Here is a 25,970-nt window from a genome sequence, read left to right as displayed (position 1 = left end):
GTTAGCCAATTGCCAATTTCCTGGATAATCTCTTCTTTCAGCTGGACTGTGGGCTTTGATCCAGTCCATTAGTATGGTACTTACCTCTTCAGGTGGCCAGGACAGAGGTCCCACATTCAAAATGGCCAGGCTCTCTGGATGTGTGAACCGACAACAGTAGTGCAAGAACAAAGCTGAACTCTGGAAGGCGGTAGAGAGCGGTGACCTTATTTAAAAATCAGATTTTAAAATAAGGGGCAGCTTCTACTTAGCTGCAGGAAATTAATTGCCACAAGGCACAGAAACTGATGTTGCCAGATCTGAGTTTTTTAAAAAAGGTGGGAATCTGGATTTTTCTGTAAATCTGATTTTTAAATAAGGCAAAGAATTTATAGTAAGGCACAAAACAAAACCTCAAAACAACAAACAAAAAAAATTGGTGTGTGTGTGTGTGTGTGTGTGTGTGTGTGTGTGTACCAAACATAAATATATCTGTAGGGCCCACTGCGTTCCTTTTATGAGGTGACTTCTGTCTTATGATGTAAAAGATGGTAGGTAGGATCACTCCATATATTTCTTGCATCTTTTGGGGCTCTTCAAAAATCTCCATCTCCTATAGCTAGGAAATGGAAGGGTCATCAAAGGTTTTACAGCTTGTCAACACTTTGCGGGGTCTGCCTTGATGGATTTAACAATACAGAGGCAGTTTAACATGTTAAATATTTTATTCACATTGTTTACAAACTATATCCACCTGGAAAACACATGAATCCAAAAATAGATTATTTTACAGTCATTCACATTTTTTAAAACAAGTACCTTTTGAAGTTAAACTCTAAGCTTGGAGGTCCTCAGCCTGTATTGTGTGGTTCAGTGCCTTGTCACATGTTGCTCCCTGCTCTGGTGAAGGGGAAGTCCTGGGCCGCCCACCTCGTTATAGGTCCCTAATGGCGTACCTACAGTGACTGATGAGAAACGTCAGTGCAGACTTGAACCCGTGAACATTTCCTGGTGTAAATTCACTGTTGCTATTTTTGTCAAGGAAATACATGTTTTGGAGCTCGAGTACACGTCAAATAGGAAGACAAAACGAGACGTAATTGAATTGACCATTACAGAGTCGTCAGGAGAGTTCCAGTTCTATGAAGATTGAATGTCTTGGCCACAGACAATTGATGAATTACGATTTTACTGTGTTGCGAGCTTGAATCATGGAAACAGCAATGATTTGGAAATTGGTGCAAGTGTCTGTTGACTAGCTAGCTCTTTGCCTACCATATGCCACCCCACCGATAGGAGAAGAGGGGAATAAATTAAGCAAGAATCAAGAGTATGCCTGATGTTAAGTGTGTTACTCTAGACCAGGGGTGTCCAAACTGCGGCCCGCGGGCCAACTGCGGCCTGCAATCCATTGTTAATTGGCCCGCAGCAAATTCCAAAAATATATTTAAATAGTTTACTTAAATAAACCAGGTGAGGCAATACGTACTCGAGTGAGTGGCCCAGCTATATGTGTATTTTACCGCATATGGCCCTTGGTAAAAAACGTTGAAAAAAGTTTGGACACCCCTGCTCTAAATGAATGGCCGTGGGAGTTTGCTGAGTGACCGCAAAGATGTCCAGGTTAAGAAACTTACTCTTAGCCTACGCTAAATCTGATGCCGTACCAGCTCGATGGCTTAGCTCTTTTACCGATTAAGAAGCTTTTCTATGGAATTTGACTTTTACGATTTAAAATTGGTGGTATATTTGTCTTACTCACATCTCACTCCCTCCTATCATGTTAACTACAAATGAATGACTTTTCCCCCCCCCCGTTTGTGAGCTGCCACAATTTAAATGTGTGAAAACTTTGGAACCTTTGGAATGGGAGCACTAGATGAGTCTCATGGCAGAACTGGGTCCCTTGTCTCTGTGCAGCACCAATGGTGCTGGCTATTGTGGTTCTGCACTCTTGATTTGGGAAGTAGTCTTTGCTCAAGGTACCCCTCCTCCTCTCGGGTGGCAAAAAAAAATTTCTTAAGGGTTGCTGCTATTACCCGCAAGTAGACAACAACAACTCTGAATCCAAATGTAAGCTGAGATGCGGAGAAATTTTATCAGCACTTTTGCAGGTTTAAAAAACGAAAACAAAGACTTTCCAATGTCTATTGCAATCTGATTATTTTGAAAGACAGAAATCCATAGCATGAGCTTGATGATGGAGCAGATCATAGCTTGTCTTCCTGCCACCCGTGTGCGTTTTTTCCAAACTTGTACACTAATCTTCGGTCAACCCGTTCCAAAATTCCCGTTTTATAGTAGTACCTGAGAAAGACAGCAGAAGACAAACGTGGGGAGGGTTTGCACCCCAGGAAAACAACAGAACATAAACACTCTCTCCTCATTCCTCTCAGGTGACAAGGCTGGTCTTTGGTTACCTTGGTATTTTCACACCCTGTTATCAACTTACACTTAAACCTTTTCCCAGACATCTTGGAAGAGTGAACCTCACATTCAGTTCAAAACGTGTTTTGTGTGTATGTATGTGTGAGATCGCTTGGATTCACTGCCAAGAATGAGAAGGACGGCCTGTCCATTTACAAACCATAATCCTGCCTGTAACTAAGAACCAAAGTGTTGTCTCATGACCTTTCGATTATCAGGAAAAAGCTGAAAAAAACAATTTAATTTTCTGTGGCTGGCCATTTTATATAACTCTGCCGGAGGGTTCATGGCATTTCATACTATTAACTTACCTCAGAGCTCTGCTCAACTTTTCATACGTCATTCTGTCATTTTTCTTCCTTTGTCCCCACATCTTTGCCAGGGCTTCTGATTTGACCACCCGAAAAATACCTTGTTCCCTATCTTCCCATTCCAGAATGCCACAGTTTTCTTCAGGAGATAGAAGCAGGTCTCGTACAAATTCCCATAGATGAGAACTCTGCAGGCCTTTCAGGAGGAAAAAGAGTTACTTAATTTTTTTTTTCAATTGTAAGAGAAAAATTTTTTTTCAATTGTAAGAAGCCCAGGAAGTCTGGCTGTGCCCAGAAGTACTGGGGTGGTGCCCTGAGAAACCCTGGCTGTGCCCGGGGAGACAGATGGTACCCTAAGAAGCCCAGGAAGTCTGGCTGTGCCCAGAAGTACTGGTGGTGCCCTGAGAAACCCTGGCTGTGCTCAAAGAGCCTGGCTGTGTCCAGGATATTGCATTCACCTCCAGGGTCCTCGCACAGGGACCCTCGCGGAAGACGCTTGTCACGTAGATTGTGAGGCGAGACCCTGTAGGGGTGGAGTGTGGGGACAAAGCCCCCAAAAGCAGTTTCCAGGCTCTCGGCCTCACATAGAAAGGTGCTGGCTCAGGTAGTAAATGGCCATCAACTGTGATCAGATGGCCAACAGCTGTGGCTAGTTGGCCGTCAGCTGTAACCTGTAAGCCATTGGCCACTAATATAACGGCTGTGGCTACGCTAGCAGAAAGAATTGGGGACTAGCAAGAGCGGATTGCAGAGAGGCGGATGCCGCCGGAGAGAATATAGTGGTATGATTCCCCTACCTATGGCTTTGTGGGTGTTTCTTTTGGGCCTCACCGTGTCCTGCGTTCTTATGTGGGGAGCGGGAGCAGAGACCCCGCTGGACGCCCCGCACGACACAGGGACACCAAACTTACATCGACTAGCAACACTGGCTCATGGACTGTCCTTGCTCTATGGAATCATGGATTAATTCTTATGGAATCAATGAAATGACCATTAAATAATCTTTTCTTTCTGACAGGCAGTGTGGTTGTCCCACAGCTGCAGCTGTCTGGGTGGACCAGTCCTACAATTATGTTTTTCATGGAATTTCTCCTATTGTATTGTGGTTAAGACTGGTTCTGGAGTCCAACTGCCTGAATTCACCTCTTTCTAGGTCTGTAATCATAATCTCTCTACTTCATCTGTAAAATGGATCATAAGAGTACTGACTTCATAGCAGAGGTTAGAGGATAATGATTTAATACATATCAAGTGACTAGAACCAAGCCTAGCAGGCTGATTGTGCACCGGGTAGGGTAGATGTGTCCTAGTTTGGGGAAAGGCTAACAGAATTGCCAACTCATGGTGTTTTCTCTACTCTTGCCCCTAAGTACTTCAGTGAGGAGGACCCCCCAGGATGCCAGGACAAAGAAACCTTTCGTTCTTCAGAAATTCAACATGTTTAGAAAATTTCTTCCTCATTTTAATTCTTTATAGTACCATTTCCAAGTGAAAAGAAGTAAGCATACATTTGATAACATTTATAAAAATCATCGTCGACTTCTGCTACCTCTTTTGGGAAATAACTGGTCCCACTTAAACATTCAGTTTCAAAGTTATGAAAGCAGATGACTTTGTCTCGTAGTTTTAGGACATTAGAAGTGAAAAGTGGCGTCTGTACACTTACTCGTTCGACTATGACTGTGACAGTCTTGACTTTTGATGCCACTAGTTTTCAAGCAGCTGGAATCAGCATCTGAAATAGAATGATTTATGGCCGTAGGAAGGAATCTAGAGGCCACATTCGGACCTCAAATCACACCCAGATATTAATCGAACCCCTTTGTGGTAGAAGACACCAATTTGGGCACTTTGGGGGTAATTAGGAGGTAAGAGGTGCAAAGATGCCTGAGAATCAGTATTTCTCTTTAAGGAGCAGGGAGCACTTATATTGAACACCGGGGGCCTGCTGTGTGCCGGGCTCTGGGCTTCATGCTGGGGATACAAGAGCGAACAAGACAGACTTGGTCCCTGATGATGTGGAATTTAAGGATGAATGGTCAAGGTAAAATGCAAATGAAACAAATCACCCATGGTTTTAAGTTTTATGAAGGAAATGGGACATTGGATAGAGAATGAGGTGGAGGAAAGTCTAGTACTTACTTTAGACAGAGTGGCCTAGGAGGGCCTCATGAAAGGGAGACATTTACGCTGACAGATAAAGAGGAGAAAGAGCTGAGTGAAGAAGAGGGATAGATATTCCAGCATGTGCGAAGTCAAGCACGGAGAGAAGACCAGTGAGGCAGGTGCCTGGGGAGAGTGGTGGGCATGGTCCTGGGGAAGCAGGCCCAGGTAAGGACTTAGGGTTTATTCAAAGAGAAAAGTGAAGACTTTGGAATTTGACAAGGTCCACGTTTTAAGAACATCCCTCTGGCTAGAGTATGGAGAACAGACTGGAAGGGGCACAGGTAAAAGCAAAGAGATCGGTGCCTAGCTCTGGGCCTGGCACATAGTAAGTATTAACCGATGTTTGTCAAATGAATGAAAAGAGAAAGAAACGGATGAGAAAAGAAAAGAAATTATGGGCTTCAGATTTAGACACACCTAGGTCATCTGTCACCTGACCTTGTCACCTTAACCTCTAAGCTTTAGTTCCTACCTCGGTAAAAGGCGGTGGTACTTACTAGGCCTTGTCTTACAGGGTTATAGGATAGATGACCTGAGACAATGTCTGTAAGTGTCTAGCCCAGGGCCTGGCTCATAGTAAACCATGTCTCCTGCCCTCAAGGCCAGGACCTTTGTATGGGACTCAGTAACAAACAGCAATAATCATCATCTTAAAACAGGAAAGCGCCCAAGTTTCCTTTCCTAAACCTTCTCCATCTGCAAAAGCAAAACAGTGAGGGTTAATTTCCAGAATCAGCAAGGCCATCTGAGCTCCTCCATCACCTTATAATTACAAACTCGACCTGCTTTGTGAGCTCAGATTCTTCGCAGACATTATCAACCACAAGACCGTTCATGGTTAGTAATTAGGATGATTGCTGCTAACGGATACCAGTTTTTGGAGCTCCTCTGCTGCTGACACCGGCCAGACACTTGGTAGGCATGTTTCTTGGGCTCACACCATTTTATAGATAGGCAAACTGAGCCTGGGGGAGGCTAGGAGAAGCCCCAGGCTCTGTCCACTGCCTTTCTCCTGCTGTCTTCTCTGAGCCTGTGTGATTGTTGCAGGTCATCCACCTGTCAGTGTGCTCCTAAAAGAATGATCATGCCCATGTGCCAAACAGTAGCCTCAACAGAGCCTCGGGTGGCTTGAACTTGGCTACTTACAGTCTTTGATGGCAGCCTTGGTCTCTTCAGCATCATTAAAAAAGGAGTAACCTGGGAAAGAAAAAGAAATCCATAAACCATACCATACAATCCTGATTTCCCCCGGCCAGAACTGGAGAGGAGGTCCTGGGGAGAAGGGGAGTAACTGTCCCCTAAAGCAGCATCGTTTTTTTTCGGAAGGAACCTTGGAGACCATCTGGCCTTTATAAGGCCACCCTGAAGCCAACCCTGAGAGGTGACAATCTCCTCGATTTGAAAGGCTACCTGGAGAGATTTCCCCAGGGCCAGGTGTTCCAGCAGCCTCTGAGATTTTCTGAGTGGGCACTGGTGAATGAGTCCTGCCTCAGTGCTTGGAGGCCTGGGCTCTGAGCTGGGCTGGGTCACTGACCTCCATGAGGCCTTGCCCAGCCATTCAGTCTCTGGGCTCATGTTCCTCATTGGCAACGTGACAAAACCACCACTGAGCTCCCCTTTGGCTCTGAGAGTCTGTGATCTGTGACTCGGCCTCTAATCCCTCAGGGATTTGAATGCCTGTTGGGTGCTGTTCAAAGGAGAAAATGGACCTAGGAGGCCACAAGAAGCACAAAACCTAACATGAGGATTTAATGAGGATTTGGGAGACTTGGGGCCTTGGTTTGCTCCTCTGAAGAATGGGTGGGCTGGAGGTGAATTAGGAATTTCAGATCATGTTTTCATGAAGCTGCACTGGCCAAAGGACACTGACTTTCTAGCTGGGTGTTTTGAGTTTTTCTTTTCTTTTTAAAAATGTACTCAGCTCACTTTCCTATAACTGCCTCCCTTTTACCTACAGTCTCCGATTCTAGCATACTGGAGCTTTCCCTAGGTTTTGAGAGGTTTGGGTTCACAGGGAACTTGGGTGCCTGACACTGACCTTGCGAGCGGATGTTCTGAAGGATGAAGTACAGGTACTCCCCGCAGATGCCGGCCGCCTCGACGAACTCCTCCTGGGTCATGCTGCACAGCTGCAGGCCGCTGATGTTGAAGTGGCAGAAGGAGATGCAGTTGATGTCTAACTTGTACTGGTCGCAGCAGAACTGGAGCCATTCCCAGACGTGGCGCTTAGTCCAGTACTCAGGGTGCACGGAGGTCCAGTACGAGTCGCAGGCTACACCAGAGGAGAGAGAAGTGAAGGACTGTGGCCCCAGGAGAGCCTGTGGAAGGTCCCTCAAAGGTGGCTCTGGTTGTTTATCATCCTCATCGCTTGTCCAATAAGTCGGAAGGACCTCCAGCCCTGGAGTGTTCTGCTGGGGCCCAGGTCACTTCCGTTCCGCAGTAAAAACCAGAGGTGACTGGATCCTACTGGTGGACTTTGGGGCAGGAGAGGGAATGACAGGGGCAAGAAACCCAGGCCACGTCTAGTTACATTGCTTAAAAAGAAGGGAACTAGTGGAGAAAGAAAGAACGAGGCCCATCAGCGATTCCGTTTCAAATAACATGGTGTCAGGAGCACAGGCTTTGGAGCCGGACAAGCCTGGGTTCAAATCCTGGTTCTGCCACTTTCCGCCTGGGCCGGGTCCATAGATACTTAAGCCTCAGTGTCCTCATCTGTAAAATGGGGATAATAATATGCCCAACTCACAGGGCTATTATGCAGTTTGGGGTTAACATACGGAAGCTGTGTGGTGCATAGAAAATAATCAGTTCAATACTTATTAAATGCCTACTGTGTGCCAGCCACCATGTGAAGCTGATTGGATTTCCTCTCTTCTCATGGACAGCGGCCACCACTAGCGATTGGTTTGTGAATTGCCTCTGGCCATCTTAAGCTGAGGGCCTCGGGCTGGTGAAATACTCCTTAGATCACTATAGCAGCCTCCTCTGGGGGAAAGGGAAGGGGAGGAGTTCATTGTATTGTGGTGTTGGTGGTGTTTTGAAGAATTTCTCTCCTGAGACCAGTGCCCCTTCACTCCTTCAGAGGAACCCTGTACACACCAAGACAGAGCTGAGTGCCATCCTGTGTGGGAGGCAGGGAAGTGGCCATGTTTGGCCCAGGGCAGACACTGAGTGCTCAACAGCCCTGTCCCAATGCCAGGAGAAGGAGGAAGGGTGGCAGACATAGGGGATGGAAGAGGTGAGGTACCAGGAACTTGGTCAGGCTCTTTGATATAAATAATTCTTGCAACTGCTGTGGTACTCGTTTGTTCATTCATTCATTCATTCATTCATTCAATAAATGAGCTTCACTTTCCTCATTGGTAAAATGGATATACAGTGGTACCTCGGTTTTCGAACATAATCTGTTCTGGCAGTCCATTCGAGTTCTTAAACGTTCGAAAACTGAGGCACGGTTTCCCCATAGAAAGTAATGCAAAATGGATTAATCTGTTCCAGAACTTTAAAATCAACCCCTAAAGCTACAAATTTAGCATGAAATTTACTATCTAATACCATAAATCCATAAAATTTACGGCACTCATAAACCGAAATGTTTGTCAACCGAGATGTTCGAAAACCAGGTACCACTGTAATGATAGCACCTATATTATAGTTGTTCTGTGGATTAAATGAGTTAATACATGTAAAAGTACTTAGTACAGGGCCTGGGAGATTTGAATGCTATTATTAAGGTAGTGATTGAACACCTAGTGTATGGAAAGCCACAAATTGTGTGCTAAGGAGTAAATAAGAGGTTTGGTCCATGTCCTCTAGGAAGTCACAGATGAGGAACCTGAGGGTCATGGAGGACATGCCCAAGATCCCACAGCCAGTGGGTGGCAGAGCTGGGATTTGAACCCCAGTCTAAACTTGAAAGCCCATTCCATCTCTTCCCATTCTATCAAACTGGTCCTCAGAGGCTCAGCACAGATAAGAGATGAACCATGGAAAGAGAGGAGGGGGAGTCAGAGAGCTAGAGAGAAGAAGAAGGCTTGAGGGGAAAGGCAGAGAGCAGGGTACAGACTGGCTTTGGCTGGGTGGATGACAGAAAGTGTCACTCGCAGGTTAGCCTCCACAGCAAATGGCAATGAGACTATTCCGATGACCTCTTTGAATGCTGCGTTTGCTGCCACTGTCCCCAGTGGAGCTGTGGAGCTTCCAGTCCCGGACAGGAGATGGATTCTCTGCCCTGTCAGGTGTACTGCTCCCTAAGCAAGCACCTCCTGCCTGTCAGCTTCTCAAGTTCCTCAGATCCTCCTAAATAGGTGTGAGTAGGCTGTTTTATAAAGAAGGAAACTGAGGCTCCCCCTAAAACTCAGAGCTTTCACAGAAATCTCTTTTCCTACCCTGGCATGGCTTGAGAGGCAGTCAAACTTACACAATTGATTTGTTCTATTTAAGATTTTTAACCAGAATTCTGTGTGCATGAGGATCAGAGTTAATATTCTACCAGGGTCGTGGAGACCGATGTCGTCACCTCTACCTGGTGGCTGAGGAGAGAAAGGGGGCCGGTGAGGCCCACGCCAGCCCTCTGGCTCACTGGCTGCTGGTGGTGTGGCACCACAGGGCCATCAGTGTCTCCTGAGAAAATAGGGTGGCCATTCCCCAGTCTGGCCTGTGCTGTCATGTACTGATTTATGGCTTGAGGAAGCCTAGGGGCCTTTAGTTTTCTGATATTCTGAGAGAGATGTTTATGAGCCTTGAAATTCTTCTACCCTGGGTCCTGTGCCTCATGAGCCCCGGCAGAGATGGCTATCTCTGCCCTGCAATTGGAGGACACAGCTTATTTCTTTTCACGGAAAGGTTTCACCAAGTCTTCGTTCCCCTCCCTTCTTCACGTCCACCCCCTCCTTATTTTCTTTGGCACTTGAAGAGGGCCATGTTGTTTCTGGAACACAAGAGGGCCTAAAGGATTCGGAGAAATGCCTGGATGGGGGTGGCCCTGACACTAGGAAGGTGTCGCTGGCACAGGCTCCCTTCTCAGCTCTCTCCTTTGAAGCTCACCCACAGAGCAGGCTTTGTGTATGGCTTGGGCCCCTGTAGGGAAGCCAGGGCCAGAACCAAGCATGGCGGGCTCTCCTCACCAGGAAAGTCCCTCCCACAGCCCCCAGAGAGGAGAAGAAAAGGGCAGTTCTCAGCGATGTAGAGACACCATCATGGGGTACTTTTCTGTTGTGGTGTGTTTCTATGGCTCCATCCTCACAAGGAGGGCGACAGAGGTGAGGCTGACGGGGTAAGAAAGGCCTGCTTCCTCTGGGCCTTCCCTTACCGGCCTCCCCTGTCACCGCCTCGGAACTGGCTCCTGGCTCAGTCCTTCCACAGGTGCTTCCCTTTGCCTAGGACAAGGTCCCCATCTGCCTTCTAATTAATTCCTGCTCCTCTTCAAGACCACACAGCTCACGCCCCCTCTCAGAGTCTTCGCCTCCCTGCACTGCTCTCCTCAGGTACCCATCTCACAAGGATTTGCACCTGCCTCCCTCCCTCCCCAGACCTTGTGCTCCATGAGGTGGGGCCCGCTCTGCGTTGCTCACCCTGAGTCAGGAGTGCTTGGCGCCTGGCCTAGCCCACTGTGGGCGCTCAGCGACAATAACTGACTGAATAAAGGATGATTATTAATCTCCACTTGACAGGTGAGGAAACAGGTTCTGGGAGGTTAGATGAGTCTCCTAACACCACACAGCTGGTCAGTCAGGGAATTAGGCCCCATGCCAAGTCTTTACGGATGCGGGAATTTTACATCAGATCTTGCCTCACTCATCTTGGTTGAGGAGGACCAAGTTGGATATACATCTTGAAGACAGATTAAAAAAGATTTGGATGAACGCAGATATATACATACGAGTGTGTGTGTGTGTGTGTGTGTGTGTTTCTATACGTTCTGCTCATATGTTTAGATACATTCTGTCTACATGTAGTGTAGATTTGCAAAATCAGAAAAAGGATTCAGAGATGATGACAGTGTTTGCAACCCCAGTGAATGACCTGAAGAAGACCCTTTTACTATTTAGAAGAGATGAACTCAGGGCAAATAAAGAAAAGGGTAATATACCCACAGAAGACGTTATCTTCTGTATTGTGTGGAAATGTAAAGTGTTTTTGTTGTATTATCTGGAAACGTGAAGTGTTTTCCTCAATGCACCTTCCATTTATAAAATAATGTAAACTTTTTGGAGAAGCTGAGCTATGAGGACCTTCTGCCAATGTCTACTGGTTGGGGACAAATGGCATCCAGTACCTGGGAGACTTAATCCAAAGGTCCACAGGCCACTATTAAGCAGCAGCCTCAGCCAGCTCCTTTGAAGTCAGAAGTGAGTCAGGACACTTGTTTAGGGGCCCGCTGCCCTGGGAAGAATTGAGGAGCAAAAAGGAGTAATTCTGGGGGAATTGCCACAAGTAATGCTATAAACTGGGATTATAGTCAGAAGGAGGACTTGAGCTTTTAGACTTGGCTGGCACACTCAAATACCCATAGGTTCAGCAGGCAATGTCCATGCCTGAAGTGCCTCCCCCAGGGGGACAGGGGAAATTGGAAAGCTCACGCTAAGTAGACAATTGCTGCTGAATTCCACTTGGCCACTGCCATGAGGGAAGGGGGGCCCTGTGTAGCTAGGCCCAGATTGTTATGTGTTGGCAAGTTATTTAATTTTTAAAAAACACTCTGAAGGCCAATCACAACTCTTCCATAGACTAGATCACTCCTGGAAGTCACTTTGTGATGGAACATTTCACATGCTTTTGGACAGTTGTCTTTTTCGAGATTATTGCTTAGAAAGGGCATGCTAGAGTTTTAATTGTTTTTTTTTTAATTGAATAGTATTGTCTTCAAATTAAAACTTATTTGCAAAAAAGGAGCACTGCTTTGCTGGGAGTTGAGATGAAAGTACTAGATGGCTTCCCTTCCATAGCTCCAGAAGGCTCCTTGAAAATCTTTGCTGTAGAACGTGAAACCAGGGTTCCTGTTTGGATACCCCCTAAAAGTTGAAAAGGCATGTGGTCTCACACTTACTGGTTTTGCCTTCTTGGGACTCATCTGCAAAGTGGGAATAATGGGACCTCCCTCACCATGCTGTTGAAAGGATTAAGTGAATCAAAACATGGCAAGTGCTTAGAATGGGGGCATGAATGGAGTAAGTGTTCATTAACAACCACCCCTTTATACTTGTTAATACTGGGGCTATCCATACGGCTACTTTGATTGCATTTCTTCAAATAGTTCTAATACGTTTTCTCTCTCTCTCTCTCTCTCTCTCTCTCTCTCTCTCTCTCTCTCTCTCTCACTGTGGTGTGTGTTTAGGCCAGCAGCTATGTTCTTTTCCAGAGGCTTGGTTTTATTTTCATTATGAAAAATGAGGATATTATATTATTGATCATGCTACTTTGTCCTTGTATGGCTGGCGTGAGTTAGGTGGCCAATGCTATTCCAAATATGGGAACACACGTGAGTCTGTGTGACTTTGTAAAATACTTCATGATCAGGACATACGCCAGACCCACGCTTCTCAAATTGGGGTGGAAGTGTGGAGGCTAAGGCCCCAGAGTAGATAGAGGGTGACAGGGATAACTAAAATCATATGTTAATGCCTGTGTCTCTTTAGTGGAGATGCCAGAGAGGGGGCCATTATCCCCCACCTTTATTCTTTTGTTATGGACATCTGATGTCTTCTCAGTCTTACCTAAAGTGCTTTAAAAAAAATTCTAAGCAAGTCCCTTTGCCATCTCTTCCAACTGGATTGCTGCCCCTAAGCCCTTACTATATAGAAATTTTGGAGCCAACACTGTTCATTTGCTTGGAGCCTCACTTGAAGCAAGAATTTGGGGGTGAGGTTTTGACTTTATTACAGCAAACTAGATATGCAGCAGAAGGCAAAATCTGCAGATTGCAGAATTACCTTGAGCTTTGAGCTTTGAATTCCTAGACCCTCTGGAAGAGAAGTTGATCTTTCTCCTCTGCTGATTGGGGAGCATAGATGGGAAACTTTGCGAAGCTAGAGAAACCTACCAGACTCTTGTTCCCATCCTCCTTTCTCGGGGTCTGTCAACCGAGCTGGAGTGAGAGGGACCTTCCAATGGGAGCTGTAGGACTGTGTGGGGTAACTGAGCTTGGGCTGTGGAGGTGGACCTTCTTGATTTGTAGTCCTGGCTCTTCAACTTCTTAGCTGTGTAATCCTAACAAAGTTTCCTAACCTCTCTGGACCTCAGCTTCCTTCATCCGTAAAACAAGAATAATAATAGTGCCTACCTCTTAGGAAGTTTGTTGTGAAAAGGAAAACAAGTGATCCACACTGAGAACTTAACTCAGTTATCTGAATGACAGTAAACTTTTGATATAAGTCACCTATTATTAGTTATTATGTCGGGACTACGTTTGTTCTCGGGAAACGAGGCCTTCCCCTCTAGGGCCTCAGTCAAACTGAGGGACAACCAGAATAAGTGAGCCCAGGGATCAGCTCGGGGAGGCAGAGAGTCTGGGTCACAGAGGGCCTGAGTTACACAGCTTGGACCATAATTAGCATGATTTATTAGCATGGGGGTTGGGAAAGTTTTTTGCCTAGGGCGGCACTGAAGAAACTTGGTCAGTGAACTGGGTAGCATGGGCACCATCAATTGTGGCTTTGTCACTGAAAGAAAGGACTTTATGAGGGGAAACTTGTGGTGATAAATTGCTTCCAGGTTTCCTCTCAGAGCAGGTGTAGCCCATCTTGGCTTTCCTTTCAAGCCTCTGGAATGATTTAGGCCAGGAGATGGGAAAAAAACAAAATATTCAGAGCAGTGTAAGAAATGGGATGGAGAAAAGACGAGAAGGGATGTCTGGGTATCAGCAAAGAGCTGTGGCCTGAGGTGTGTGGAGTTAGGAAGGGGTGAAGAGTGCCAATCCCCGAGTGGCCCTGGGCCCACAGCTGCCCAGAAGGCTCAGATATATGCAGGATAGGCTGGCAGTGGCAAACAGTGAGGCCTCTCCCTGGGGGTGTCCTGGAATATGACTACTGCCACAGGGCTCAGACTTTCCAGCAATGTATTTATTTATCTGCTTTTGATTGAGAGAGTCTTAGATTCTTTCCTTTTCACATGCTCTCAAACTTCTATACCCAGCACATGAATTTTGCTTAGAAAAGCCCCTATGAGACACAAATACCTCTCTCTCTGACCTTCTGGCTATTAATACCCAAGATCAGTGGGTTTTGCATATCTTTTTAAAGTTGTTTAATAACAGCTAACACATTTATTGAGCACATAGTATGTGCCCATTACCGTGCTACGCTCTGAGTTTTCTCATGCTCTCCTTCACACAACGTTATGAGGTAGGTCCCAGATCACATCACCCATTTTTCAAAGGAAATGGAGGAGGTAAGGCTCAGAAGGGTGAAGTCCCTTTTCAAGGTCATGTGTGAATAAGTGGTGGAGCTAGGGGTAGGTCACACATGTTCCTTCTAGCTCCTTAGCCAAGCCTCGATGACCACTCCATTGTGCTGTCTTCAGAACTAAAGTATAGGAACCTTGCTTGAGGGTGAGGGTGGAGAGGGGGGAGCTGGAGCCTGTCCTTCTCATTTGTTACCCCAGGTCTCTAGGGGGACCTCCCAGGAACCCCTATAGCTGCTCCAACCTAGAAACCACTGCAGTGAAGTATAAATGAGATACCAAAGCAAAGGGGGCACTGCATGGGGGCGTGACCACCTTGGCAATCCTGGAGGCCTGTGGGTGTGTGGAGGTTGGAATGGAGTTCCAGAAAGTAGGAGGGAGGCCAGGATACTCCATGACTTGTCGGATGATTGGCTGCTGGAACTTGATTGGAGAAATAATGTTTTAAAAATATCATATGCTTGTGAAATATATGCAGAACCTCCTTTGACAAATGTTTCCAGTACTTGTAATTCCTTGTTTTAAGAGCCGAAGAGAAGACCAAGGTGAATTGATGAAATTCTAGAGTATTTGCCAATGTGACTGCCCACTCCCCAGCCTGCAGTGCAGCCACGTAGAAATCCTGCTTCAATGAGCAGGTCAGATCCTTTGTGGTTAGTGCAGATTCAGCTGCCCTCTGCTAAAGCCGTGGGAAAACAACTGGTTTTCTTAATTCTGTTGCATATCCCTCCCTACCCTCTCACTGACGTCCTCTGTCCAGCGCGCACATCATTTCTTTCCCCCTTTCTCTCCCTTTGATCGCAAATGTCTAAACTGTCAAAAATTCTGAATTGGAAAGGTTGAGAAGGAGACCTTTGTTACTTTTGCTCAATATGGAAAAATGAAGCGAGGAGAGAGAAAGCTACTTTTCCATTAACTGGGAGTCATCAGCTATTTCTGGCTGCGGTAAGTGCCAGGCAGTTTGTCACGCACTCGATATGTGCAACCTGTCGGTCCTTCCGACTCGAGGAAGCAGATACTGTTCCAGCTGGGGAAAGAATATCTCAGAGATGTTAGATAACACCTGCTCAAGGTCACACGGCTGGTAAGAGGCAGAGCCAGCCCTCGAAGCAAGACTCTAACAGGACGCTGCCACTGGGACAACCCTGAATTCGAGGTGGAATTTCCCATGAGGTAAGAGAGAAGTCTAAGAGCCTGCTGACCACAGAGCACACCGAGCCTGCTTGCCTCTGAGCCAGCCCTCTCAGAGGGGGCTTTTACAGACACTCAAACTGATGCGTCGTCTCTCTCGGTGAGAGAGAGACAGAAGGCAGCCCCAGGCCTTCCTCCCACAGGTGGGGCGCTGAGAACAGCCAGGACCTACGAGGCTCATCTAGTGCTCACTGGAGACTACCCACCTTTGACTTTTAGGAGGTCGGACAGACCCAGCTCCTTCTGAAACCCAGACGGCCAGATGGCAAGTCAGAAGTCTGGCTCCTCCCTCAGGAAATATTTGGAAGCCGGATCACTCCTGGAAGCTCTTTTATTGCCATTGACCTCATATGTTGGTGGGAATTTCTATTCTCTCAATGGGTGATGGGGGAAGAGGGCTACATCTGTGATGTTGCCTGATGCAGGAACCAGAGAAGCTTCTGGAAGGGATCCTAGCAATGACCTGGTTCAACCCCTCTTACGCTGATGGAAGTGCAGAGGTCTCAGACAGGAGAAGGCGGTGTCTACATATCTAAGACTGTTGGATTTAAGCCACACTGGCCATTGTATTGGTGATCACTTCAGTCTACTCTTCATTTTCTAAATTGTGGTAAAATACACATAACATAAAACTTATCAATTTAACCCTTTTCTTAGGTGTACACTTTAGTGGCATTAAGCACATTCACACTATTGTGTAACCATCACACTACCCATCTCTAGAACTTTTCATCATCCCAAACTGAAACAAATCCTTCATTTAAAAATGCTTCTGTGTGCTTGCCGCATGCCTGACTGTGTCCCAAACATTACACGTATTAACTCATTTTACTCTCGTATCAACTCTACAAGGTAGGCATTATTACGATCTCCATTTTACAGATGAGAAAACTGAGGCATGAGAGGTTAAGATGGTGGTTATTAAATGTCAAAGCCAGACTTGGCATTTAGGATGCCTGGCTCCAAAGTCCAAACTCTTGATGACTGCAGAAGCTGCCTGGGACATTGCATGAGGTGGGCGGCTGAGTCCAGCCCCTCCTACCACGGTTTCAGTTGCCACCCAGCAGAATAAGCAGGAAGAAGGGGCTCCCAGGATAGCAGGCCATGGGTGGAGAGGACCAGGAGCTGGGCCCACTATCGTGGGACACATGGGGAGGGAACTGGAAGTGAAAGCCTTCATTTTCCTCCTTTGAGTTAAGCTTCTTACCCAAATATTGAGAAAAGATCAAGTACATTTCTCATGTCTTTCTGGGAATGAGGTGCATCTTAGGCCTAAAGGAGAATTGTAATATGCTTCTGAATGAATCAGGTCAAAATGCAGTGATCTGGACCCTTCGGACAAGGGTGTCAGATGTCATGTGCTTATGTGTGCATGGGGGCAGGGTTGGGAGCAGGTACACGACTGAATTATGTAGGCAAGTGACTCAAGTCTGTAAGTGCAGCCCTGGCCTCTGGCCCGCAGGTGGGTTTTCCTTGTGGTGATAGACATTTCTCAGCATCCTGGGAGGCCCGGCCTTTCCTGGACTTTTCCCTCAGGGAATGTTGCCTCCTGCCTCCTGACCCAGCCTCTTGACTCTGAGCGTGGACCCGCCAGGCTGGGGTGAAAGGGTTAAGGCTCTGTGGCCTGAAAGCTTGATTAGCAATTGCATCATCACTGCCTACAGTCAGCCAGGTTTTCTGTGATGTGTAGTCACCCAAGCACCTGCGGACAGAGGCCCTCAGTGTTTGTGGGGCGAAGCTCGGCTGGCCTCCCTTTGGCATGGTATTTGCACCTGGCCCTATTCTTCCTTCTCAAGTAGGGAAAACTGGGCCCAGAGAGGAGGAAGGGTAGGGAGGGTGGCCTGGGGGGACAGTGAGGGTACTCATATGTACTGAGTACTTGCTTATGCCAGGCTATATATTTTACATACTTGGGCTTCCTTAATCCTTACAGTGACTCTCATCGTTCCTGCTTTAGGGATAAGAAGATAGAATCTCAGAAAATAATGATAATATTAATATCAAAACCATAGGATTACATCATTTATAAGATGACTGTGTAGGATAGTTAAGAGTACAGATGCTCAAGTTAACTTGCATACAATTTAACTGTGAAACTAACTTGAGCAAGTCTTTTAACCTCACTGTGCCTCAGTTTCTTCATCTATAAAATGAGAATAATAATTGTTTCTCACAGGGCTTCTATAAGGATGAGATGGGTGCTTGGCATGGTGTGTGGTGCATAGCTAGTATTCAGTAAATGTTAGCTAAAGTCATGATGATCAAGAAATAACTGTACTAGGCTATAGGCTGAGGGATTCTTTCTACTACATTGTTTAACTATAATAACTCCAAGAGATTGGTATTATCATCTCCATTTTACCTGTTAGCAACATGAGGCTCAGAGAGGTGAGCAGAGCTGGGAAGAAGTTGAGGAGAGAGGGTTCCAGTGCTTTCCTCTCTACAGAAGCTGCCCTTCCGTACACCCAGGCCTCCCTTGGACCTCTGCCCTGAATACTGGTGAGATCTGGCATTTATAGTGCCCCAGCATGGCCTTGTCACCTGCCCGAGGCCAACACCACCTCCTGCCCCAGTCCGTCCCAGCTCAGGTGGACTTCTCCAGACATACGCACCTGTCTGATGATCAAAGGCAGGATAATACTCTTCATTGCTGAACAGATCAGTCCACGACATCAGCGGGTCGCAAAAGGATGCGTTGGGCAGGAAGGTGCTGTGTGTCACTGAGTCCAACATCACCCTGCAACAGCGGGAGAGGCTGTGAGGAGGCGGATGGCTCTGGGAAGCCACACTGCAAGAGCCCTCAGCAGGACACACTTGCTTTTAATAATGAGAACAAATACTGTACTTACAAACAGGCAGCCTCCTAGAGCTAGACACCCTTTTAGGTGCTTTCGATGATGACATTAATTAACCCTTGCCACATCCTGTGAGGTTTGTTCATCCATCCCCATTTCATAGATGAGAGAACTGAGGCAGAGGGGTTGAGACAATGGCCCCTATAACATGGCTAATAAGTGGCAAAGCAGGGATTTGACGATTGGGGCTCTTATTATGCAATACTGCGTCTCTCTTTACTTTTCCTATTCACTCACATCTGACCCCTGAACTCTGGCTTATAATATCTAATAATATGCTTCTGAGAACAGAGCAAGCGTCGCTATAAATGAGTATACCCACAAACCCTTAACCAAAATCCTGAAATTAGAGAGCTCCGAAACTGAAAGTGTGTGTGTGTGTGTGTGTGTGTATTTGATGCACTTATTTCCCAGCAAAAACCAGTCCTGCATTGATGTCATATAGTTTTATATACTGTCTATATGTTACATCTAAGCATCTATATGTGTGTATAAACTATACACGATACATATCTAAGCACATACAAACTATATGCTATATCGTTTTACAACTACAGCTACAATTTTATTTATTCTACTTGAATATTCATGTGATATGCTGCAGGAACACTGATGTGTTTAGGGTGTCGTAGAAGGAATACCTGGGGAGAGGTATTCTGTGTTCTGCAGTATACACACTGTATACACTTCCTAACGCCTGAGGAATTCTGAATTCTGCAGCACATCCAGCCTCAGGGTTTTGGATAAGAGTCACCTTGGATCCCACGCTGAGCACTTTAGAACTTTACACTCTTTATGCATAGGCTCCTTAGAACAACCACTCTGAGAGGTTCTGGTAGTGGTTCCATTTTATAAGTGAGGGATGGACGCTCTGACATTCCAGGTAACATGCCCCAAAGCACCCAGGTAGCAGGTGGTGGAGCCTGGGTGACAGCTCAGGTTTGTCTATTTAAGAAGTCATGACCCTAATGGCTATGCTCTACTCCCTCCTCACACTGGCAAGTAGAATGTTTTGGGAGAAGGTGTCTGGTTGAAGCTGGGAAAGGGACAGAAGAGATGGGCCTGGGACCACCGCTGCATGCATTCTTGCCCATGCAAGTCTCATCTTTCAAGTTTCTCTTTGCTGCTTCCCATATTCCCACAATTCAGACATATATATATATATATATATATATATATATATATATATATATATATATATCATATATCCATTGTATATATATCCATGTTGGTGGATTAGGATTAGAAAAGTCTATTTGCCCAACTTCGCTTTTCTTATTATTGCAGTAATATTGATGAGCTAGGGTGATTGAACCCTTCCGTTCTGCAAAGGGGACACAGCAGCTCAAGATCACATTAGATAAAAACACATGGAATTTTAAGATGGTCAGGGGCTTATAAATCATCTAGTCCAGTGTTTCCCAACTTTTGTCATTTGCCTACCATCATGATAATCTACTTAATACATTTTAAAAGATTAACTCCCTTTTTGTTTTCACATAAATACATTTATTTAAAAGGAAAACTTTATATCACCACTATCAATGAGAAGTCAATATTTCTTAGCATACATAAAAATCAAGATGTATTTAAGTAAAAATTGTTCATCCATGCACCTAAATCAGGTGTTAGCAAACTACAACCGAAAAGCCCAGTGCAGCTCACCACCTGTTTCTGAATGGCTTGTAGTTAAAAATGATTTTACATTTGTAAATGGTTACATATTAAATGATTATTCGCCTTTTGGCCCACAAATCCTACAATATTTACTTTCTGGATCTTTAAGGAAAAGTTTGCCTACCCCAACCAGTTTCATCCCGTGTGTCATGAGTGGTGTAAGTACCACATGTTGGAAAGTAGTGTTTTAGTCCCATCTTTCTCCTCACCCTGTCATTTTAGAATTGAGAAAGTTAAGGCCCAGGGAATTCGTGTCACTTGCTCAAGGTCACACAGCCAATGGGTGGCAGTGTTATATTGTATGAAGAGAGCTCTTAAGTTTTCCAACTCTTAACCTATCTCCTTCCTTTTCTGCAAACACCCACAGTCCTATCTGCCCAGAGACACATCCCAGCCACACTTACATATCAAATAGGACCTCAGTACTGAGGGGACAGGGTTGTCTGATTCCAGAACCAAAGACCCAATTGCTTGGAGATGTTTACAAATCTACTATGATCATTACCATCAACTGTGCATGAGAACTATGCTTCTGACATAGAGAAATAACCAAGTTCAAATTCTCACCCGTAGGCACCCTTTCTGTGCCATCAATGAAAAGTTACTAGACCCCACTGGGAAGCCTTCCTGACGCCCAGAGAGGGTTAAAGTGCCCGGCGGATTATCATGGTCATGGATCTCTCCCTGGGAGCCATATCAAACAGAGGTCAAGGCTGCCTGGGTTTAGACTCTGATTTTCCCACGGATTGGCTGCTTTTATATCCTGAGCAGGAGGCAGGATGAAGAGGGCTGGGGGTGGGAGTTTACTAGAAAGGGAAGAGCCCCTGGAGCCCAAAGCCCTTTTTGCTTTCTGGACTCAACGTCAAGAAAGTTCCCGTAAGTGAGGGCTCAAGGTAAAAAACGCCTCCTGTCCCTCTGAGGCTCAGAAAACCGAGGAAGAGGATGGCGACCTCTGACATGACCTTCGTGGTGGGTTTGGAGAAAGCATAGGTGGACACCACATGGAAGAAAATAGAAAACCGTCCCCAGGTCTTTCATGTCAGTTAGAAATCCTCCAGACATAAAACAACAGCGGGAGTGAGTGCCCCCTCATCTCCAGCTGACAAATAGCTCGTAGAAGTCATTCGGTAAGTTGATTTTGGTCATATAAAAATTAGGAACATTTTTGATCAGTAGGACATTTACCTCCTTCAAGGATATTTTTTTCTTATACCAGCTCACTCGTTCTGTAATCTCTCTAGTGTCTCACACAGCGCAATATCTGATTCCCTTTGCTAATTCCTTCTATGGACAATTATATCCATTAAGTTTTCTTAAACTGCTGTTTTTCTTCTGTAATCATTTCTTGCTTTGGGGGAAAATATCTTTTATCAAAGCAGCAGATTTTTTTTTTTTTCTGTTATTGCACAGGATGGGGTATTATTAACTCTGGGCTCTCCACAAAAGGACTTGGCTACTTAGCCAGCATGCTCTAGGTGTGAGTGTTCAGGAATAATGGCTGCTTTGTACTCAGTAGCCAGCTTCTTAGGCTCTCTAGGGTCCTTGCTATAATTGAAGATTTTAGCTCTTAAGATTTCCTTAATGTAGGTGGAACAAGGTGGGTGAGAAAGCACAGCTGTTTGGTGCCCCATTTCTCACCGAGGACATTGAGACCCAGTGTTAGTTAGGCCCAGGCCTGAAGTTAGATCATGCGTTCCCAATGGGGGGGGCGACATTGACCCCAGAGAGAACAAAACTGGTTCTTGGGTGTCAAAAACATCTTAGATGTTATTATGTTTCATGACCCTCCAAAGGGCCAAAGTACATTAACGATATACAGTATTTCTATGGTACTAACATTTCATGGAGAGGGGAGACGATTAAGAAACAATGATTGCAAAAGTCTCCTTGGTGGGGCGATAACGAAAAAGTGGTTGAGCAGCACTGGGTTAGACTTGGAGTCAGCAGCAGGACAAGAAGGGGATCTCTAGGGAGGGTCACGGGTCTGCTGTTCTAGCCACAGTTTTGGTTTTTGAGGGGCTGGCTAGTTTGTCATCATGGAAAGAGCACTGGGCAGGGAGTCATGTTTCTGCCTTGACCCTCCCCAAGCCTCCATTCTTCATCTACTAAATGAACACACTGACCTGGTAGACTCCAAGCTGTGCCCTAGCTCTGTGATTTTCTTCAGGCACCCACCCAATGGGCCCAACACACCCAAACATGTGCACTCATCCACATATGCATAGATTTTGGTTATATTTGGCTATTCTGGTCAAGCAATTCATGAAACCACTACAACAGAGTTTAAACTTTTAGCTCTGAAAAGGGCCCCCGATTTCCTCTTTCTCCCTTTCCTCCTATGCCAACTACTTTCAGCGGTGGGTTCTGGATAGTCTTTGCCTGGGCTAGCCAGGCCCCTTAAGCACACTGGACTCCCACTGGCTGCCCATGAAAAGACCCATGGCTGTTGCAATCAGTTTCCCCACATGTGGTCACCATTCTAGCTGCCTAGTAAGTAGGCAAGGATCAAGCACAACCCACACAAGGGGAGGAATGAGTGGCTTCCCTTCCATGCACAAGAAAGGCTGGCCGCAGGTACCTTTCGGAATGAGACAGCGATGGCATGGAGGCTGAGGTCCCCGATGACTCCAGGGGCTTCCTAACCCCTCTGAGAGCCGGCTCACTCACCAAATGTGCACAGGGAGGGTCCACACAGTCAGAGGGACAGGCCCATGGGCTTCTCGCCCTACACGAATCAGAGGCAGTCATCAGAGGTGTGGTGCCCATGGCCTGAGCAACCAGCCACCTCTGTTCAGCCTTCCAGAGAGAGAGGGGAAGGAGCAAACTACCCAGCCTTGGCCTGTTTGCCAGAGGAGGAAAATTCCTTTCTGACCCTGGCAGAGATCATCAACTTCACTCTGGGCATGTGACCAAAAATCCACCCAATGAAGCATCTACACATTGGCTGTTTATGCACCAAAACATCACCGGGCCAGAACCAGGCCGTAAGGGTATAAACCATGGGAAAGGAAGCCAAGGAGGGCCTTCCTTGATCCCACCAGCTGAGCCGTCTCATTGGGAAGAAAGATGTTTTTCTTCCTTCAAAGCCGCAGTGACATCACAATGTCCACTTGGTTCTGAGCCCTGCGGCAAAGTAGGGTCAGTTTCCCACCCTTTGGACCTCCCTAAGAAGGGACACATGGAGGAAAACCCAAGGGACTATTTCGACACTTGCTCTTAAAGGATTGTGGGTTGGGTGCTTGAGTGTTTGTTCTTCTGGGAGAAACCAGACCAGCTGTGAGAACAGACTTGCTGATGTCTTGCCAAGCGACTCCTCATTTTTCTTTAGCTTGCTTAGGGAGCTTATTAGTTTGTGTTTTAGTTGTATTTCTGAAGGGGCAGCCAAGACCTACAGAAGGTATTCCATATAATGTGCTGTGGGCTCCAATGAAAAGCTCACAGTTTCTGGATTAAACCCATGGATGGTTCAATCCTACCTCTGCCATCCACAAGGCAAGAAACATGGGACACATTTCTTACTGCTCAGCCTGTCAAAATTATTTTTGTTTCCTACAAGGTGTGGTATATAAAACTTCATGACCCTCTCTGAGCTCATCTCTAAAATGGGAATTTTAATATGCAATCCTCAGAATGTCCTCAGGACGTAAAAAAAACAGATAATATATGCAGAGGCCTGAGCACAACACATAGATTCATTTCCAGAGGGGGAAACAAACTCATTTGTCATCAGTGTAGCTAAAAAGTTGCTACTTAGATGACTCCTGAAAAAAGAAGACAACCAAACTGGAAACTTCTGAGAACACCTTGAATCACAACAAACATTCTCACAGATAACAGGACACAAGAATTAAGCTTTCACTCAGAGGGCCAAACAACCCCTCTCCATAGATCTTTAGACTAAAACACGAAGTTGTCTTTCTAAATCACTTTACCTTTCTAGCCCTCAGTTTCCTCACCTGTAAAATGGAGAGGTTGTAGCTTATGGTCTCTGACATCCTTTCCAGCTTGTAAAATTCTCAGCACAACCAAAGGTGGGTGGGTCCCCAACTTCAGTTTGAGAAGGGAGCATGTGCTACCAGTGACTGCCAGCAGGGGGCGGATGCAGAGGAACCCCCCCTACCCCCCCCCCACACACACACTGCACAGTTTCGGAAAAGGTCTGAGAACATATAGTGGAAAAACCCTAACCATTGCTTTTCTGGAAGGATTCTATACTAAGGTGATGTGAGAGGGCAACATAGGTTTCTTTAGAGTATTACATACAGACACATTTCTGAAAAATGCCCCAAACTGGAATAAGGCAGCTTATTTTCTCTGTCTTAAAGTGGGGGTCATGAACAGACCAATGGGGAAAGGAGGAGTTTGGCTCGGGGGAGGTGGGCTTTCCTTGCAGCTGAATATTTTTTTCTGGGTAAAATCCAGTTTTCCTTCCTAACGATAGCTTTAGGAGGCATAGAGAATTGAGTGCCTGTATGCATTCTCTCCGAATTCTGCTTGGCTGAGTAAAGTGATCCCAGGGGCTCCCGAGAAGGGGGTGGGTGGTTCTACACATCCTGAGGAGGCAAAAATGTCTCTCTCAGGCAAACAGTTACATCCCGGTCACACAGCTCCCAGGAGGCACTGTGACTGATGGAACTGGCAGGAGGGCTGGCAATCTGGGGATGGAGACCAATAATCAGACCCAGGTTCCAGTCGGAGCCTTTAAGCCCTGACACCCCATACAATTCATCCAAAAGAGCAAAGAAAAGGTGCTTACGTGAGGACAGCGGTGACTAGGTCCAAAGAAGAGGCTTTCAAGGCAAGAGAAGGCAGGCGCTCCCAGCACCAGTGTACAGTGGAAATAAAGGCACCTGTAGCCTTGTGATATAAGTAACACCTACAGACAGGTCCGTTTGGTTTTTCAGGTTTACGCACAGCCCCTTTGATGACGGTGACATACAGTGTGACACGGCTCCTTGGAGGAGGGGGGGATGGTTCTCACGTGCAGAAAATTTACCTTTATCCTGCTTTTGTGCCCAGCTCACCACCCTCCCTCCTGACCCAGGGGACTCGGTAAACAAGCTGAGAATTCTTACCTCTGGGAGTTTTGCTGGATCCTGCATTGGCTGGGGATTCTCGTTTGTGCAAGTTGGAGGGGAAGCTCTAAAATACAGCCCTGGTGCCTGTCTCTGTAGCTTCCCTCCCAGACACGAGGAGTCCTGCCTTTTTGTAGAGCGTGCCATTCTCCCCTGTTCCCTTGTGGCAAGGAGGAAGGGCAGGATGGGGCAGTGGTTAAGAACACAGGCTTTGTAGCTGGATGGCTTTGGATTCAAATTCTAGGTCCATCATTTTCTAGCTGTGTCATCACGAATAACTTAATTAGCCTCTCTGAGCTTCATAACTCTGATGCAAATCATATACCTATCCACTGGGGTTTGTGAGGTCACATGAGGTAATGCACGTGAAGACCCGAGTAAGCCCTTTGTTAGCTATTATGATCATAGTGGGTTTTTTTGATAGCCCATGGTAACCAGAAACCCCTTCTCTATCATTTCCTCCAGCCTTATGCCTTCAGACCAGGTGAGGGGAACAGCCAGCTTGTAGAACCATGGTTGGGCCTTTCTTCTACATTTTCACTCAAAGCATGAAGAGGGCATTGGATACATTCACTTATTTGACTTCTAATGTCTTTGAATGTAATGAGCCATATGGTGGCTTTCTCCCTCCCTGCCCCCCTTACAGACAGAGAAACACAGAGGTGTGGGGGCCCCATTAGGTGTCCACAGCTATGAGGCAGGATCTGACTTCCATGCCAGCTCTCAGATTGTCTAGCTGAGAATTACCTGCTTTTTAGGACTTCATTATGAGAGCAGAAGTTCGACCTGAGTTAGGCTGTAAAATACAGGGACCCCCGTCATCAATAGGACAGCATGTGTAACCCTATGCCTTTCTGCACTGGGCCTCTAGTTCTCTTGGGCAGTTAAGA

General features: G+C 46.1%; 1 protein-coding gene across 3 annotated transcripts; it reads right to left on the bottom strand.

Moving 5' to 3' along the window:
* Nucleotides 1–688: 688 nt before the first annotated feature.
* ELF5 (E74 like ETS transcription factor 5) lies at nt 689–24,962 on the bottom strand. Of its 3 annotated transcripts, none has more exons than XM_081063701.1 (7): nt 24,762–24,962; nt 18,086–18,210; nt 6,922–7,155; nt 6,030–6,080; nt 4,384–4,452; nt 2,718–2,913; nt 689–2,286 (listed from the first exon to the last, which is right to left on the bottom strand). In XM_081063701.1, exons 2-7 carry the CDS (start codon nt 18,204–18,206, stop codon nt 2,190–2,192), a joined length of 768 nt encoding a protein of 255 aa, XP_080919827.1. In that variant the 5' UTR covers nt 18,207–18,210; nt 24,762–24,962; the 3' UTR covers nt 689–2,189. The 3 variants fall into 3 exon arrangements, with proteins under 3 accessions (XP_080919827.1, XP_080919826.1, XP_080919828.1); XM_081063700.1 differs by lacking the exon at nt 24,762–24,962 and adding an exon at nt 22,584–22,849; XM_081063702.1 differs by lacking the exon at nt 24,762–24,962 and adding an exon at nt 22,673–22,812.
* Nucleotides 24,963–25,970: the final 1,008 nt, after the last annotated feature.

This window comes from Rhinolophus hipposideros (genome assembly GCF_964194185.1).
Source record: "Rhinolophus hipposideros genome assembly, chromosome: 10".
NCBI lineage: Eukaryota > Metazoa > Chordata > Mammalia > Chiroptera > Rhinolophidae > Rhinolophus > Rhinolophus hipposideros.
The sequence above is the reverse complement of the archived record's forward strand: the minus strand, read 5'-3'. Positions and strand labels throughout refer to the sequence as shown.

Excerpts from the sequence above, each read along its gene's own strand:
- ELF5 (XM_081063700.1), bottom strand. The coding sequence starts at position 22,771 with ATGGGCACCACACCTCTGATGACTGCCTCTGATTCGTGTAGGGCGAGA. Across the intron at positions 7,156-18,085 it reads TGCCTTTGATCATCAGACAG|CCTGCGACTCGTACTGGACC; the intron begins GTGCGTATGTCT and ends CCTCTGGTGTAG. Across the intron at positions 2,287-2,717 it reads AAGTTGAGCAGAGCTCTGAG|GTACTACTATAAAACGGGAA; the intron begins GTAAGTTAATAG and ends TGTCTTTCTCAG.